This window comes from Neofelis nebulosa, chromosome 1 (assembly GCF_028018385.1).
Source record: "Neofelis nebulosa isolate mNeoNeb1 chromosome 1, mNeoNeb1.pri, whole genome shotgun sequence".
In the NCBI taxonomy this organism is placed as follows: Eukaryota; Metazoa; Chordata; class Mammalia; order Carnivora; family Felidae; genus Neofelis; species Neofelis nebulosa.
The window spans coordinates 122,811,589-122,825,629 of record NC_080782.1 but is presented as its reverse complement, the minus strand read 5'-3'; the positions used below and the strand labels follow the sequence as shown (position 1 = coordinate 122,825,629).

The 14,041-nt window shown below is 41.8% G+C and overlaps 1 protein-coding gene across 3 annotated transcripts in view; it reads right to left on the bottom strand.

The window, feature by feature from the left end:
• Window positions 1-14,041, bottom strand: part of DIAPH1 (diaphanous related formin 1) — a 103,549-nt gene that overhangs the window by 60,438 nt on the left and 29,070 nt on the right. For all 3 annotated transcript variants that reach the window (XM_058733663.1, XM_058733643.1, XM_058733652.1), the window contains 13 exons: window positions 12,217-12,318; window positions 11,761-11,891; window positions 11,512-11,598; window positions 10,627-10,690; window positions 8,911-9,050; window positions 7,036-7,144; window positions 6,025-6,135; window positions 5,733-5,851; window positions 4,706-4,822; window positions 3,985-4,100; window positions 3,409-3,473; window positions 2,110-2,289; window positions 379-1,158 (listed from right to left, as the gene is read on the bottom strand). In XM_058733663.1, the coding sequence (XP_058589646.1) occupies window positions 379-1,158; window positions 2,110-2,289; window positions 3,409-3,473; window positions 3,985-4,100; window positions 4,706-4,822; window positions 5,733-5,851; window positions 6,025-6,135; window positions 7,036-7,144; window positions 8,911-9,050; window positions 10,627-10,690; window positions 11,512-11,598; window positions 11,761-11,891; window positions 12,217-12,318 (2,121 nt within the window). The remainder of the gene's footprint in view (window positions 1-378; window positions 1,159-2,109; window positions 2,290-3,408; window positions 3,474-3,984; window positions 4,101-4,705; window positions 4,823-5,732; window positions 5,852-6,024; window positions 6,136-7,035; window positions 7,145-8,910; window positions 9,051-10,626; window positions 10,691-11,511; window positions 11,599-11,760; window positions 11,892-12,216; window positions 12,319-14,041) is intronic.

The window sequence follows — 14,041 nt, the reverse complement described above, 5'->3', positions numbered from 1 at the left end:
ACTCACTGATGGCAGAGAGAGGTATCAGGATGTATCCAAAAGCCACAACTTTCCAGATCAGCACTACTGTCAGCAGCTCGCAAACTGGTGAAATGACTATTACCAAACTGTTACCATGGCACTCATAACCTCAGAAAAAAGACCAAAAACATTAAAGATATGTTTAGGGTTTGTAGCAGAGAACAGGGCTCCAATAACTCTCCCAAGTGATGTCTGCCATACAGAAGACGCCTAACATGTGCTGAATAAGCAGAAGCGTGAATGGAACCTGAAGGCAGATATTAGTCGTAAGAAAGGGAAGACCACCTGGGCACAAAGTAGGAAAGTGAAGTGGTTTCTTAATATCTACTAATGAAAAAGATGGACAGAAATTCTCACCTTGGACCAGTTTGGCCTTCGGAGCTGCACTTCTGGCTTATAAAGCTTCTTTGGGGTTAATCCAAATGGCAGAACTGGGGCTGCAGGAACTCCAAATCCAAAAGGGGGAGGTGGAGGCATACCCATTCCAGGTGGAGGTGGAGGGATTCCAGGACCTCCAGGAAATGGAGGGGGTGGAGGGATTCCAGGACCACCAGGAAGAGGGGGAGGAGGAGGGGGCATTCCTACTCCTCCAGGTAAGGGAGGAGGGGGTGGGGGGATGCCAGCACCCCCAGGCAAAGGAGGGGGTGGGGGGATACCAGTGCCCCCAGGCAAAGGAGGAGGTATAGGGATACTAGCACTCCCAGGCAAAGGAGGGGGTGGGGGGATGCCAGCACCCCCAGGCAAAGGAGGGGGTACAGGGATGCCAGCACTCCCAGGCAAAGGAGGGGGTGGGGGGATGCCAGCACCACCAGGCAAAGGAGGGGGTGGGGGGATATCAACAGTACTTCCAGGCAAAGGAGGGGGTGGGGGGATACAAACACCCCCAGGCAAAGGAGGGGGAGGTGGTGGAGGAGGAATGGTACCACCTCCAGGAAGAGGAGCTGGTGGGGGTATGCTAACCACCCCCGGTAAAGGAGGGGCTGGGGGTGGAGTAACAGGGCCAGAGTCACCAGGTAAAGGAGGGGTGGGGGAGACAGAAGCACTGCTAGGAAGGGCTACAGCAGTAACGGCAGCGGCAGCGGAGAGAGAAGCCATTTCTTTCTTGGCATCTTCCAGTTCCTTAGAAAGCTTGGCAACCTAGAGGAACAACAACAATGGAAGTACTCCTCCCTTCACTCAGGGACTACTGGGGTTGGAAGGGACCTACAAAATTACTTAATCCAAAGTTCTCATTTTTACACACACCACACTGAAAGTAATCAGACAGACTCCTCAAGTCATACCTAAAGTCACAGATATTTAGGGACCCAAACTAGAATTCAGGTCTTCATGTTCTTAGTTTAGCATGCTTTGCATTAAAAAAGCAACTTCAACCTTTATGTTAAATTCTCCCTTTAATTAGAAAATACAAAGTTCAAGCAAATCAAATATTCTAGTGATAAAACCATGTAAGTGATCAATTTATCAGATACCATATTTAAGTATTTGTAACTGCAGGGGTGCCTGGGTGGCTCGGTCACTTAATGCATCTGACTTCAGCTCAGGTCATGATCTCACAGTTCCCGAGTTCGAGCCCTGCGTCGGGCTCTGTGCTGACAGCTCAGAGCCTGGAGCCTGCTTTGGATTCTGTGTCTCCCTCTCCCTCTGCCTCTTCCCCGCCAGCGCAGGTGCACACTCTCTCTCTCTCAAAAATAAACATTAAAAAAATACTTATAACTGCAAAGAGAGTATGGGGATAAATCTGTCCAGAAATAGCTAAAATAAGAGAAAATTAGCAAATATGTGAAGAGGTAATTTGGATTTTACTCCTGAATGTCTCAGAAGACCATTAGTTTTAATTCTGGGTAGTACTGTGACTCCTTTTATTCTCTATGTTGTCTGTATTTTCCAAATTTTCTATCTTATGTATTACCTCAAAATAAAACAAAAAACAGTAAATGATTTTTAAAACTGCACCATCTAACTAGATTACCTATTAGTAGCTGAACCCTCCCGAGGAATAAGGTGTCTGACTCCTGCTGCAGACAGGCCTATCATGAGGCTGCTGATGGCTTAGAGGTCACTCTGCCTCCCCCGCTCAGGCATTACCTCCCCTGTGAGTTGAGACACCTCTGCTTCCAAGTCCTGTTTCTTTGTGGCTATCTGCTGCTTTTCAGAATCCAAGGCATCCTTTTCTCCCTGAAGATCCTGGAGCTTCTGCTCAAAGTCACTTTCCATCTTTTTCATTTCTACCTGTAGCTCATGTCGTGCTGTTAACTCTGAGTCCAGCTAAAGGAGAAAGGAATTAGGCTCTTTGTAAGCTCTCCATTCCAGCAAGAAGCACAGCGTTATTCCCCAAAATTCACTATTTTGTCCCAATGCTTTTAGAGAGCTCACTTTCCCAGGGAATGCCTGGGAAAAAAGACCACCATGATTTTGACCTTAAAATCAAGGTTAAAGAAGGGGGAAACCAGGGATCATTTCCACAGTCTATCTAATTTGGGAAATTACAAAAACAAACAAAAACAACCTAAGACAAATACTGTATGATTTCACTTACGTGTGGAATAAAAAAAACCAAAAAAACAAACAAACAAACAAACAGATCAACAAACAAAAAAAGCAGAAACAAATCCATAAATACAGAGAACAAACAGGTGTTTGCCAGATGCAAAGGGGGTGGGGGGTAGGCAAAATGGATGACGGCAATTGGGAGGTACAGGCTTCCAGTTATGGAATGAATAAGCCACAGGGACGAAAGGCACAGAAGAGAGGATATGGTCAATAGCATTGTAATAGTGTTGCATAATGACAGATGGTAGCTACACTTTGTGGTGAGCACAGCATAATGTATAGAGTTGCTGAATCACTATGTTGCACCCCTAAAATTAACCTAACATTGTGTGTCAACTATACTTCAGTTAAAAACCAAGCAATCAAATAAACCTAAGATTTTAAAGAAATTTAACACTGTTAAGACATTTCACCAGAGCGGCTATGGTGGACAATCCCAGCAGCCTCTAGGAGCAAACCCCCATCAACCGCAATAGGAGTCCGTAACAACTAAAGAGGAAAAAAAGAATTCACACACATATTCCTGTTGTTCTAGGAATAAGAGGCCTGAGATGCCAGCAAAACTGCAAGAGCTGTCACTGTTATTCATGAGAGCCATCTGTCTCTTCCTGTCCTACCCAGGGGATCAAGAACTGTGTACCACCAATTCCTCTGGATCACATTCATGTTAGTTTCTCCAGTGACTAACCTATACCAGAAAGGTTTCTCCCAGGAACCGCTACTGTGTGCTGAATGTTTGCTAAGTATCACAGGTGACAGTTTCACATGTCCGAAAAAACATAATCCTTAAAAAGGGAAAAAAAGACGCCAATTTTTTTGATCTCTCATACATGCCTTTTTTTCCAACTCTGTAGCTTTGGCTTCAGATTTCTCCACCTTTGTTTTATCAATCATTTGATCTGAAAAGAAATAGAAGAATCAGTAAAGTTCCCAATTCTCTTGTCTTTCCCTCTCACTACCTAAATCCTTCAATATAATGGCAGTCTTCTGTCCATTTTCTCACTTTTGTTATACTTCTTACTGTTCTGCACTAAACAAAGAAATTAAACTTTCTATTGAGCTCAACACAGAATTTCTGGGTGCCTGTGATGTGGTAAGGCCGCCACGCTGGGCAGCAAGGAGAGTGCCTACAAGTGGTACTTATGAACTTCTGAGACCAGGAGTCAGATGACAGCTGAACTCCCTTCAAAAGGTGGGGCGATGTGTGAGTAGCGGTACATTCTTAGTTTCACATAGAAATAAACTAAAGGTCTGTATATTCCTAACACAGATGTTGATGATCACCTAAGGACACAAATGGAAATACCTGGAGACTAGGAATTTATCTTCCATGAAACTTTCATTGGAGAAAGACACAAAATGAAAGGTAGAAACAATGTTTTAAGGAGGCAGATAGAAGAATATGCTTACCAATCAACCCCTCAATATCAATCTGGAGGTGCCGGCACTTGAAGTCAGGATCAGCCCCATTCTTGTGCAGAACTATCTGAGAAATACATTCTTCAATCAGCTTATAGTACTGCGGTCTATGGAAGAAACAGAACAAGGTTATCAAAGGAAAACCAAAATACAATTCTCAGAAGCAATCAGGATCATGAAAAGTTAACTGCTTTGATAAATGAGGGACCTGAGGATAACTATTCCAGAGAAGACCTTTTCGTAAAACTAACAGAAGTATGTTGCCAGGCTAGGCAACTCCCTCTTCTACAGCAGCTACTCCATCTACTTCAGATAATCAAAACTTGTTGCCATCTGCTTCCTAATGCCAATAATTTCCCATCTCAAAATTCAGGCTTGATCCTTTCCGTGATAGACAGCACTACTGCTTACTCTCTACTTCTAGGCAACCTGAAAGAACCTTAAGTGGGCTCCTCCTTTTGCTACCATCTTTATCCCCCCCACCTCCCATTTCCAAAATGGGAAGGACACTTTACGGTATACACTCTGACCTCTTCCATACAGCCACCCTTCAGTCCAATTAAAAGGACAACTGACAACTCTTTATATATCTGACTGAAAATTAAATGTAACCTTTGTCTTTTCTTTTTCCTTTTACAGTCTTTGAATTTAAGGATTTTTCTCTCTCTACTTCGGCTCAAATTTAATACTTCTCACAGGTATACCATCTTACCTAGCGTCATAGTCATTTCGGACCAAGAGTAGGTGCTGCAGGATGGACAGGAAGTGTGGCTCTGCCTTTGAATCCTTTACTGTGTTTAGGAGAATCTGGAAAACTTCACTGAAGTCAGTGGAAAAGGGGAAGAGGTTAAGGAAAGCATATATTTAGAAACTGTTTGGGGCGCCTGGGTGGCTCAGTCGGTTAAGCGTCTGACTTCGGCTCAGGTCACGATCTCGCGGTATGTGAGTTCGAGCCCCGCGTCGGGCTCTGTGCTGACTGCTCAGAGCCTGGAGCCTGTTTCAGATTCTGTGTCTCCCTCTCTCTCTGACCCTCCCCCGTTCGTGCTCTGTGTCTCTCTGTCTCAAAAATAAATAAACGTTAAAAAAAAAATTAAAAAAAAAAAAAAAAAAAAAAGAAACTGTTTGACAGGTCGATTGCCCAACTCTGGGGAAAAGTCCCAAGATGCCACTTCTTTTCTAACAGCCATTTCCCCTGTAAACATTACCCAAAACTTTAAGCTACATAAACTTCCGAAGGCCAAGGGACCAGTGAGTTGGGTGGTACTATACACAGAGACAGAGGATTCCCAGTACTTGGCTTGAAGATCAAACAGTAGACAGAAATGAAACGATCACTACCCACAAGTCACGTGTGTCAAATAGTGATACATAGCCAGACTACTCCATCTGTCAGTCTCAGGGATACCCACAAGAAAACAAATGACAAGCCTACTCCCCGACTTGTGAATGTTCACCAAAAACCAGCTCTACACCTTCATAAACCAAGCTCTTATGTTCTAGGAAGTCTATACACGTTTTGATGGCTACTTCCATGCTGAGCAACCCTCAGATCACCTTTCCTAATTTCTTTGGTTCATGCTGAGGTAAATAAAGCCCACAGCAATCAAAAGACACCTACCTCACCTACTGAGAAGACACACAGGCTGATACCCTGTTCAGAGTCATTACCCCACACCATTTCATGCAGGGATCCATAATGAATGTCTCATATGTCTTGAACCCAGTCCATAAAAGGATATTCCATCTCCATTCGAATGTCATCCAGCCGTCCCTTCAGGTCATAGGAATCCTCTTCCCCTTGCTCATCAAACACATTTAGTTGCACTCTCATATCATCATTTTCAATCTCTCGAAGATCCTGTCAATGATCAAAGTACAAGTCAGGGAACCCAGAAGCATCCTATGCCAGCCAGAAACCGAAGCCTTTCAACCTGGTTCTTAAATTGAGAGCGAAAGTGACCCCAGAGATGACTGAGCTATCAAAGCAGGCAGCAGGCAGCCTGGCCTCTCTAATGAAGAGCTGCATCTCACCTGCAACACCTGATGCAGCCCCAAGCGCATCAGTTCACTTCGGATGTGAACTCGGAAGTCAAGTTCTTCAGCTGGTGTGATGAGAGCATTGATCAGCTGTAGACATCCCACCTAAAATAAGCAAATTCGGCACTTATGTCATTGTAATCTGCTGGAGATCAAGATTCCGTTCTCTTTACATGAGTGCCGAGGACCCCAGATGTCATGCAGAAGATGCAGTACAAAACCACAAGAACAACTTTCTGCTGGCGCCATTTAGATCTGATTTGGGCCCAGGTCTGGGTCGCTCAGAAGTCTAAATGATTCCAAGGATTTGATGGTATACTCTGTACTAGGCCTTGGCTTTCCTAGCATTTAAAGAGATAGCATGCCCTTTCACCAGCTCATAGTAAGGACAGCTGCTTTCTCTCTGCCTTCTTAGAGAGCAAATCCTGAATGATAAAATAAATATATACAGACTCACCTCATTTCACTGAACTTCACTTTACTGCACTGCTCTATATATAGTGCATTTTTAACAAATTGAAGGTCTGTGGCAATTCTGTGTTAAGCAGGTATATCAGTGCTAATTTTCCAACAGCATTTGCTCACTTCTTGTCTCTGTGTCATGTTTAGGTAACTCTCAGACTATTTCAAAGTTTTTCATTATTATTTTATTTGTTATGGTGATCTGTGATCAGGGATTATGACTCTCTGAAAGCTCATATAATAGTGAGCATTTTTTAGCAATACTGTTCTTGTAGACATAATGCTACTGCATGCACACTTAATACACTACAGTACAGAGCAAACATAGCTTGTATATGCATGCATTAGGAAACCAAACAATTTATTTACCTCACTTTATTGACCTATTTGTTTTATTGTAGTGTTCTGGAACCAAACCTGCAGTTCCCCTGAGGGATGCCTATACCTGGGAACCATTCCATGTGTTCTATTAAAACATCAAATGAACTTAAGTCCTTCCATTTTGAATTCTATTACTGGGCACAGTTCAGAGGATATACTTGCCTTGAGCGCAATGGAGGTCCCACTTTTTAATCCATCCAACAATGGCTGGAAGCGTTCTACCTCATCCATCTCAGCTCTTTCTGTCATTGCCTCCAAAACCCTTTCATTCCTGTCCAAGAAAAAGGAAAGGGAGAGAAATGTCCAGGTGCCCTGACACACACAAGCACAATAGGTAGATTATACAGTGGCACAAATCAGTTAGGAAAAGAACATTACCAACGCCCAGGTTTTCAATATAATTCTCCTCATCACCTAGGTCAGGAGCCAGAATCTGTTGAAAGCTAAGAACCATCTCCTTAGAAAAATGTATTCTCTAAAACCCATTCCTAGACTCCTATCTATGGATACCAAATTAAGACACCTGTTCTATGGAGTATCAACTGGTACCACTTTTGGAGGGGTATTTATTAGTACTGGTTTTTAATGAATTTAACATTTGGCTTACTTCTAGAAACTTATCGAACATAAATGCATAAATGTGAAAGAATATATGTACAAGGATGTTCATTATGGCATCATTTGTAATAGTAAAACTTAACACCTAGAGCAGGGGCCAGAATGTGCTAAGAAAAAAAAAATGTCACCTAAAAAGTCTAGCAATGGGGTAACTGTTAAATAAATTGTGGGATATACATCCTATAGAATTCTAAATAGCCACTTAAGATAATAAGGTAGATCTATAAATACCCACAGAGAAAAAATGTCCAAGATCAACTGTTATATTTAAAAAAAAAAAAAAGTAAAAAGAAATGAATGGTATGATTTTGTTTGTATTAAACCAAACTGTTCCACAAAAATAAAAATCTATCCTAGGCATGTGATTTGTTTCACAGAAAAGTTACATCTTTCCTTCATTCTAAGATAGCATCTTTTGGAGCAGCAGAAGGTATCTCATAATTAAGCAAAGACAATATATTTGTCTATGCTAGAAAAAAAATCAATGAGATTGCACCAAGCCATTAACACTGGCTACCCCTGCAGAATAGATTTACTAGAGGGATAAGGCTGTTAAATTTTACTTTATATGTTTCCATATCGTTTGAGTTTAAAAAATAATGTGTTACTTTTGAATTAAAAAAACAAAAAAGTAAAAGCAAGCTTTGTCCTATAAATGTCCTACAGACATTAATGGAGACCTAGGAGATGCTTTGCTATCCCACTGATAACCAGAAGTACACTGATGATAGTGCCACACACCTAACAGTCTTTTTTTTTTTTTTTAATCTTTATTTATTTTTGAGAGAGAGAGACAGAGTGTGAGTGGGGGAGGAACAGAGAAAGAGCGAGACACAGAATCTGAAGCAGGTTCCAGGCTCTGAGCTGTCAGCATAGAGCCCGACGTGGGTCTTGGAACTGATGAGCCATCAGATCATGACCTGAGCCCAAGTGGGATGCTTAACCGACTGAGCCACCCAGGTGCCCCTGCAGTTATAGTCTTTCTTAAACATTAAGATTCATGGTGTTGGGTGGCTGGGTGGCTCAGTTGGTTAAGCATCCAACTCTTGACTTTGGGTCAGGTCATCATCTCATGGCTCTTGAGTTCGAGACCTACATCAGGCTCTGCACTGACACTGTGGAACCTGCTTGGGATTCTCTGCACTGACACTGTGGAACCTGCTTGGGATTCTCTCTCTCTCTCTCTCTCTCTCTCTCTCTCTCTCTCTCTCTCTTTCTCTCCCCCCCCCCCCACTCAATGCTGTCTCTCTCTCTCTTTCAAAATAAATAAACTTATAAAAAAAGATTCACAGTGTTCACATCTTCGAAGAGATATGGTCTTACCTAGTATTTAAGACAAAGTAGACACCCACTCAATTTTCCTCTAGATTAGGGAAGATGGTAAAAAAAGAGAATGTAGGAGAAAACGCAGTCACATACATGTCCTCTGGCTGTGGTAGGATACAAAGAGCAGAAAGCAGCTTAGCTGCATCAATCATCATGTTGGGAACAGCAGGATCCATGGCTCTGACCAGCAGCAGGATTCCTTCTTCTGTTTCCAGCATGGTCTTGATTCCAAACTAGTAGGACAAGAACAGAGAAGGGAGGCTTAATGATGACAGGAAGTAACCAAGGACAAAGTCAGGGTTGTTATGGATTGAAAGGTGTTCCACCTAAATTCATATGTTGAAGTCCTAATCCCCAGTACCTCAGAATGTGACCTTACTTGGAAATAGGGTCATTGGCAGATGTAATTAGTTAAGTTACAACAAGGTCACACTAGAATAACGTGGACCCTTAATCTAGTGTGACTACTGAGACGTGGGGACACACACATGCACATGGGAAGAACATCTTGTGAACATGAAGGCAGACATCGGAGTGATGCATCTGAAAGCCACAGAATGCCAAAGATCACCAGCAAGCCACCAGAAGCCAAGCGAGAGGCATGGAACATACTCTCCCTCACAGCCCTCGCAGAAGGACCCAATCCTGCCAACACCTTGATCTTGGATTTAGAGCCTCCAAGAACTGTGAGACAATAAATTTCTTGTTAAATACAGTTTAGTCCAGTTTATAATACTCTGTAGAGCAGCGCTAGCAAACTAACACAGGGGTAGAACTTTTCTGAGCTAAAGAGATAAGCATAGCAAAATAATTTTATACTAAATCAAACACAATTCTAGGTCTTCAAGAACAAGTCTTTAATTCTTGTATTTTTTTTTAATGCCCCCTCCCATCCAATGGAGTAAATTAATTATAAAAAAATTAAACAATGAGGGGGCGCCTGGGTGGCTCAGTTGGTTAAGCATCCAACTTCGGCTCAGGTCATGATCTCATGGTTCATGGGTTCGAGCCCTGTGTTGGACTCTGTGCTGACAGCTCAGAGCCTGGAGTTTCCTCCAGATTCTGGGTCTCCCTCTCTCTCTCTACCCCTCCCCTGGCTCATGCTTTGTCTCTATCAAAAATAAACATAAAAAATTTTATTAAAAATTTTAAAAATTTTAAATATTTTAAAAATTAAATGATGAGCAAGATATATCTGCACTCAAAAGCAAACAACGGTGAGATCCCTGAGTTTAAATACTAAACAGACAGGGGTACCCAGATGACTCAGTCAATTAAGCATCCAGCTCTTGGTTTCAGCTCAGCTCATGCATGGTCTCACATTTTGTGAGCTCGAGCCCTGAATCAGGCTCTGCACCGACACTGTGGAGCCTGCTTAGGATTCTCTCTCTTCCTCTCTCTCTGCCCTTCCCCCGCTCTGTCTCTCAAAATAAACAAACTTCTAAAAAAAAATTAAATACTAAACAAAGAAAAAAAGAAAGATTCTACGGTAGAAACAGTCTGGAAAACAAATAACCAGAGAATAAAATAAACCTTCCAAAAACAAACACAGGTCAGGAAATTCAATTAGCAAAACAAAGTATAAAAAGAGGAAGGAAAGCAAACCTACCTTCTGAAACAGACATCAGAACTGGAGAAAAAAAGGTCCATAGAAACATACTTAGGTGACAATCAAAAAGTTGTAACACTAAAAGGGAACACTACAAGTCTTGAACCTCCTATTCCTAAGTCCTTTTTTGGAGTTTGCCAATAGAAAAGAAAGAACAGGGATCATGATGGGGGTTGGAATGAGAATAGGAAAAATCTCACCTTGTTGTTCATAAAAGCTTTCAGGCAACGAATGATCTCATGCTTGTTACGGCTATCGTAGCCTCTGTGTTTAGGAGACATAATCAGTGAATTCCCTTTATTCTATACGCCTCTGCCACTTGACTTTTCAATCTTGCAAACAAGGGTCTTCAAAACATCCCCAATTAGTAGCCGAGTAAATTCTAGTACATACCACTTTGCCCTGAAACACTGGCAAAAACAGGTAGCTGAAGAGGCATTGCCACCATAAGACCTTTGGTTAATCCTGCAATCCAAGAACTTTATACTACATTAAAATCTCCTCTTTAACCCCCTCTAGGCTTCTAAGTGCTTAACTCCATCAAGATAACATCCCATCTATTACTGCTTGCCTCACTACTTCAAAGGTTTCAAGCTTGTACATTCAGGAGGTATAGGCCTGGTGTTTTGTCTTGGAAAGATCCCAGGAAATAGAAAAGTCACGGTGGGTCAGACTGGCTTCAAGGTAGCCTAAGACAGTCCAAGGTATCCCCCAAACTATCCCAACCTTGAAGACTATCATAAAGCCAGTCTCAAACTCATCAAGTGTATTCTAAGACTTTCAGGTCCCAGCCAGACCAGGTCCCAGGACAGCTATGGATGAACTCCAACCCCACTTCCAGATAGGGTAAGTTATGCTACGAGACCCACAATCTTAGGTGTTATCCACCATGTTCCTCTTCCGTTTCCTGCATCTGTAATCATCCCTCAGCCTCTAGTCTGCCCTAGGTAAACCTTGTTCTCAACTAACAGCATATTCTCCTGGTCCACAACTTCTCATTTTATTGCCATTTTCTCCTTTAGAGCATACAGACAAGTTCCCCACTACCCTCCACTGGGAAGATGTCAAAACTTGGAAGTCCTCACCCAGCAGTCTCCTCTTTCTCATCATGGAGTCGTTTAAGGATGTCCAATAAAGAGGTCAGACCCTCAGCACCAAATGTTTGCACCCAGCTGTAAGGAATAGACAGAGACAATGCAATATCAATAATCGATAACTGCCCAAATTCTACCTGGCAACTCTTTACTCCCAATCCAGAATTCTCAGACATCCTGACTCCACGAGTAAACCCTAACTTTGGGCTCTTACTCTTGTTACTACTTCATAATCCTCACCTGACAGGGTTGTTGTTGAGGGAGACACGAAGGGACTCTAGGCAGCTGAGCAGATGCATATCCCGCAAGCCTGACCTCAATTCTTGAATGTACATCATAGCAGACCTAGAACTCTCCTTCTGGCTCATGCCCTAGATGGAGCATACGGAGAGATTAATCAACACTGGACCCAATCAGCAAATGGACTAGAATCAGTCATTACATTACGAATATCAAGGCAGACACACATCATAATTACTACCAAACTCTGTGGGACATAGACTTCGTGAAGATTGAATCAGGCAAAAAGTATGTTAAGAATGGTAACTCAAATGAGAGTAAAACATAAATAGACTTATACGACAGAATAAGAGAAGACTGATGTAGACACACAATGTTCTAAGGAACTGGTAAAACAAACAGGTCCAAGATGAGGGCAGGGTCTCCCACGTCATGGGTACCTGCCCTAGGACTCACAGCCTTAGAGGTGTGCAAGTATTGGGACACCATCTCTCTCTTGATGATAATATCCTTCTCCCTCAAAGGTTGCTGTTTCTCCTCGTTAAGGTTCATATCCAGCTAGTAGAGGAAGGGGGAAAAAAGGAAAAAACAAAACTGCATCAAGTTCCTTACAATTTTTCAGTGTTTAATATTTAGTATATTTAGTGAGAAGTTAAATTAAATAGTTACTGAATAAATAAGTTTTCCTGATCCCTTGAGGTTTAAGCTATCACCAGACAATGAAAATTCCTCAGGGATAAATGTTAATGGTTAACATTTTAGCATAGATTCCTACAAACACTTTTATACTCTTAATGTTTTTCCTAACAAAAATGGGTTTTTAAAATAGATGAAAAAAATTGTTTTATTATTGAAAGAAAAGCACACATACTGGTTTTGTACTTGGAATGGATCTTAAAAATTTCCTCTGGATGACTGGCATCATCCAAACACCCACAAGATGTGCACCACTCTCAGGCATAAACACCCAATATCCCTGGTTAATTCAGTTCCTGTACAAACTTCTTTCCCATGAAGAAAGAACTAGAAAAGTCTGATAAAGCCCCTCAACAGATATAACTTGGGTGTATTATTGAAGAAAAGGCACTGCTTGAGCCTTTGTATAGCCATGTGTCTGAGCTCAGTACCTTGATGAGCACAGTTTAACCCAACAAGTCTGAAATAGTATCTGAAATGGGGAAAGGGTAGGGGTAAAATGGATACTTTCCATTTCTTCTCTTCTACTCTCCATTTCTCTCTCTTCTCTCTCGCTGTGTGTGTGTGTGAGAGAGACAGAGAGAGAGAGAGAAAGAGAGAGAGAGAGAGAGACAGAGAGAGAGAGAGAGAAAGAGAGAGAGAGAGAGAGAGAGAGAGAGAGAGAGAGAGAGAATGAGAATGAAACACTGCCTCAAAATAGTAATACTAATGTGATGTTTTTCTGACCCAATTCCTGGTGCTTTTTTTCTCCTTTTACAGATAAACTGAACACAGAAATTGCAACGTACGTGGCCTTCAGGTTGAATCAGACCCCAAAACACAGTATATTTTGCTTGGCTAGCTCAACATTTTAAATTTGGAAGACTTCATGTAAAAATACAGATTTCTAGCATCACAAGATGCAGTCATCAAATTTCAGACTGTGGGTAACTCTAGAAGTCAAATGATTTCTTCCACAAATTTTTTGTAGTAATAGCAAGGATAAAAGAGAGGGACGAAACCTGTAATAAAATAAAACTTAAAAGAACATTCATACAATGGACCTAACTTGGAACTGTGATTTGAGCAAACAAATGGTTTTCAAAAAAATGATCTAATGGTGAAATTTGAAAGCTGGTTATGATAGTTGATGCTATGAAAGAACTACTGTCTCCAAAAATTGAAGATTTCTGGCTTCCTTAGAAAATACAAGTATCTGGCACTACTGGCATTTCCAACTGGAGTGCTACAGAGCCTACTGCCACTGAATCACGGCTGGCCTTCCTAACAGGCCGAAAGTCCTTCTGCATCCGACTACAGTCCTCACTCCTTTTCATCATCTGCTATCTGGTCTAACTTATTCCTGCCAACTCCCTGGCCCCCAAAGACATGTAAATTGGCAGTCCAAACCCAAGAGATTGTGTTAGGCTCATACAGCACTTGGATTAAGAGACAAACTAAAAGCTTTTACTGAAAAAAGAATAATAGTGCTGGCTGAGTGTTTCAATATACCAGGCCCTGTGTTAAGAATTTTAAGACCATACTCTCAATTAAATGAGGTCTGCCGCTAGTCTCTATTTGAATCTGAAATCCTATATCCAGGCAA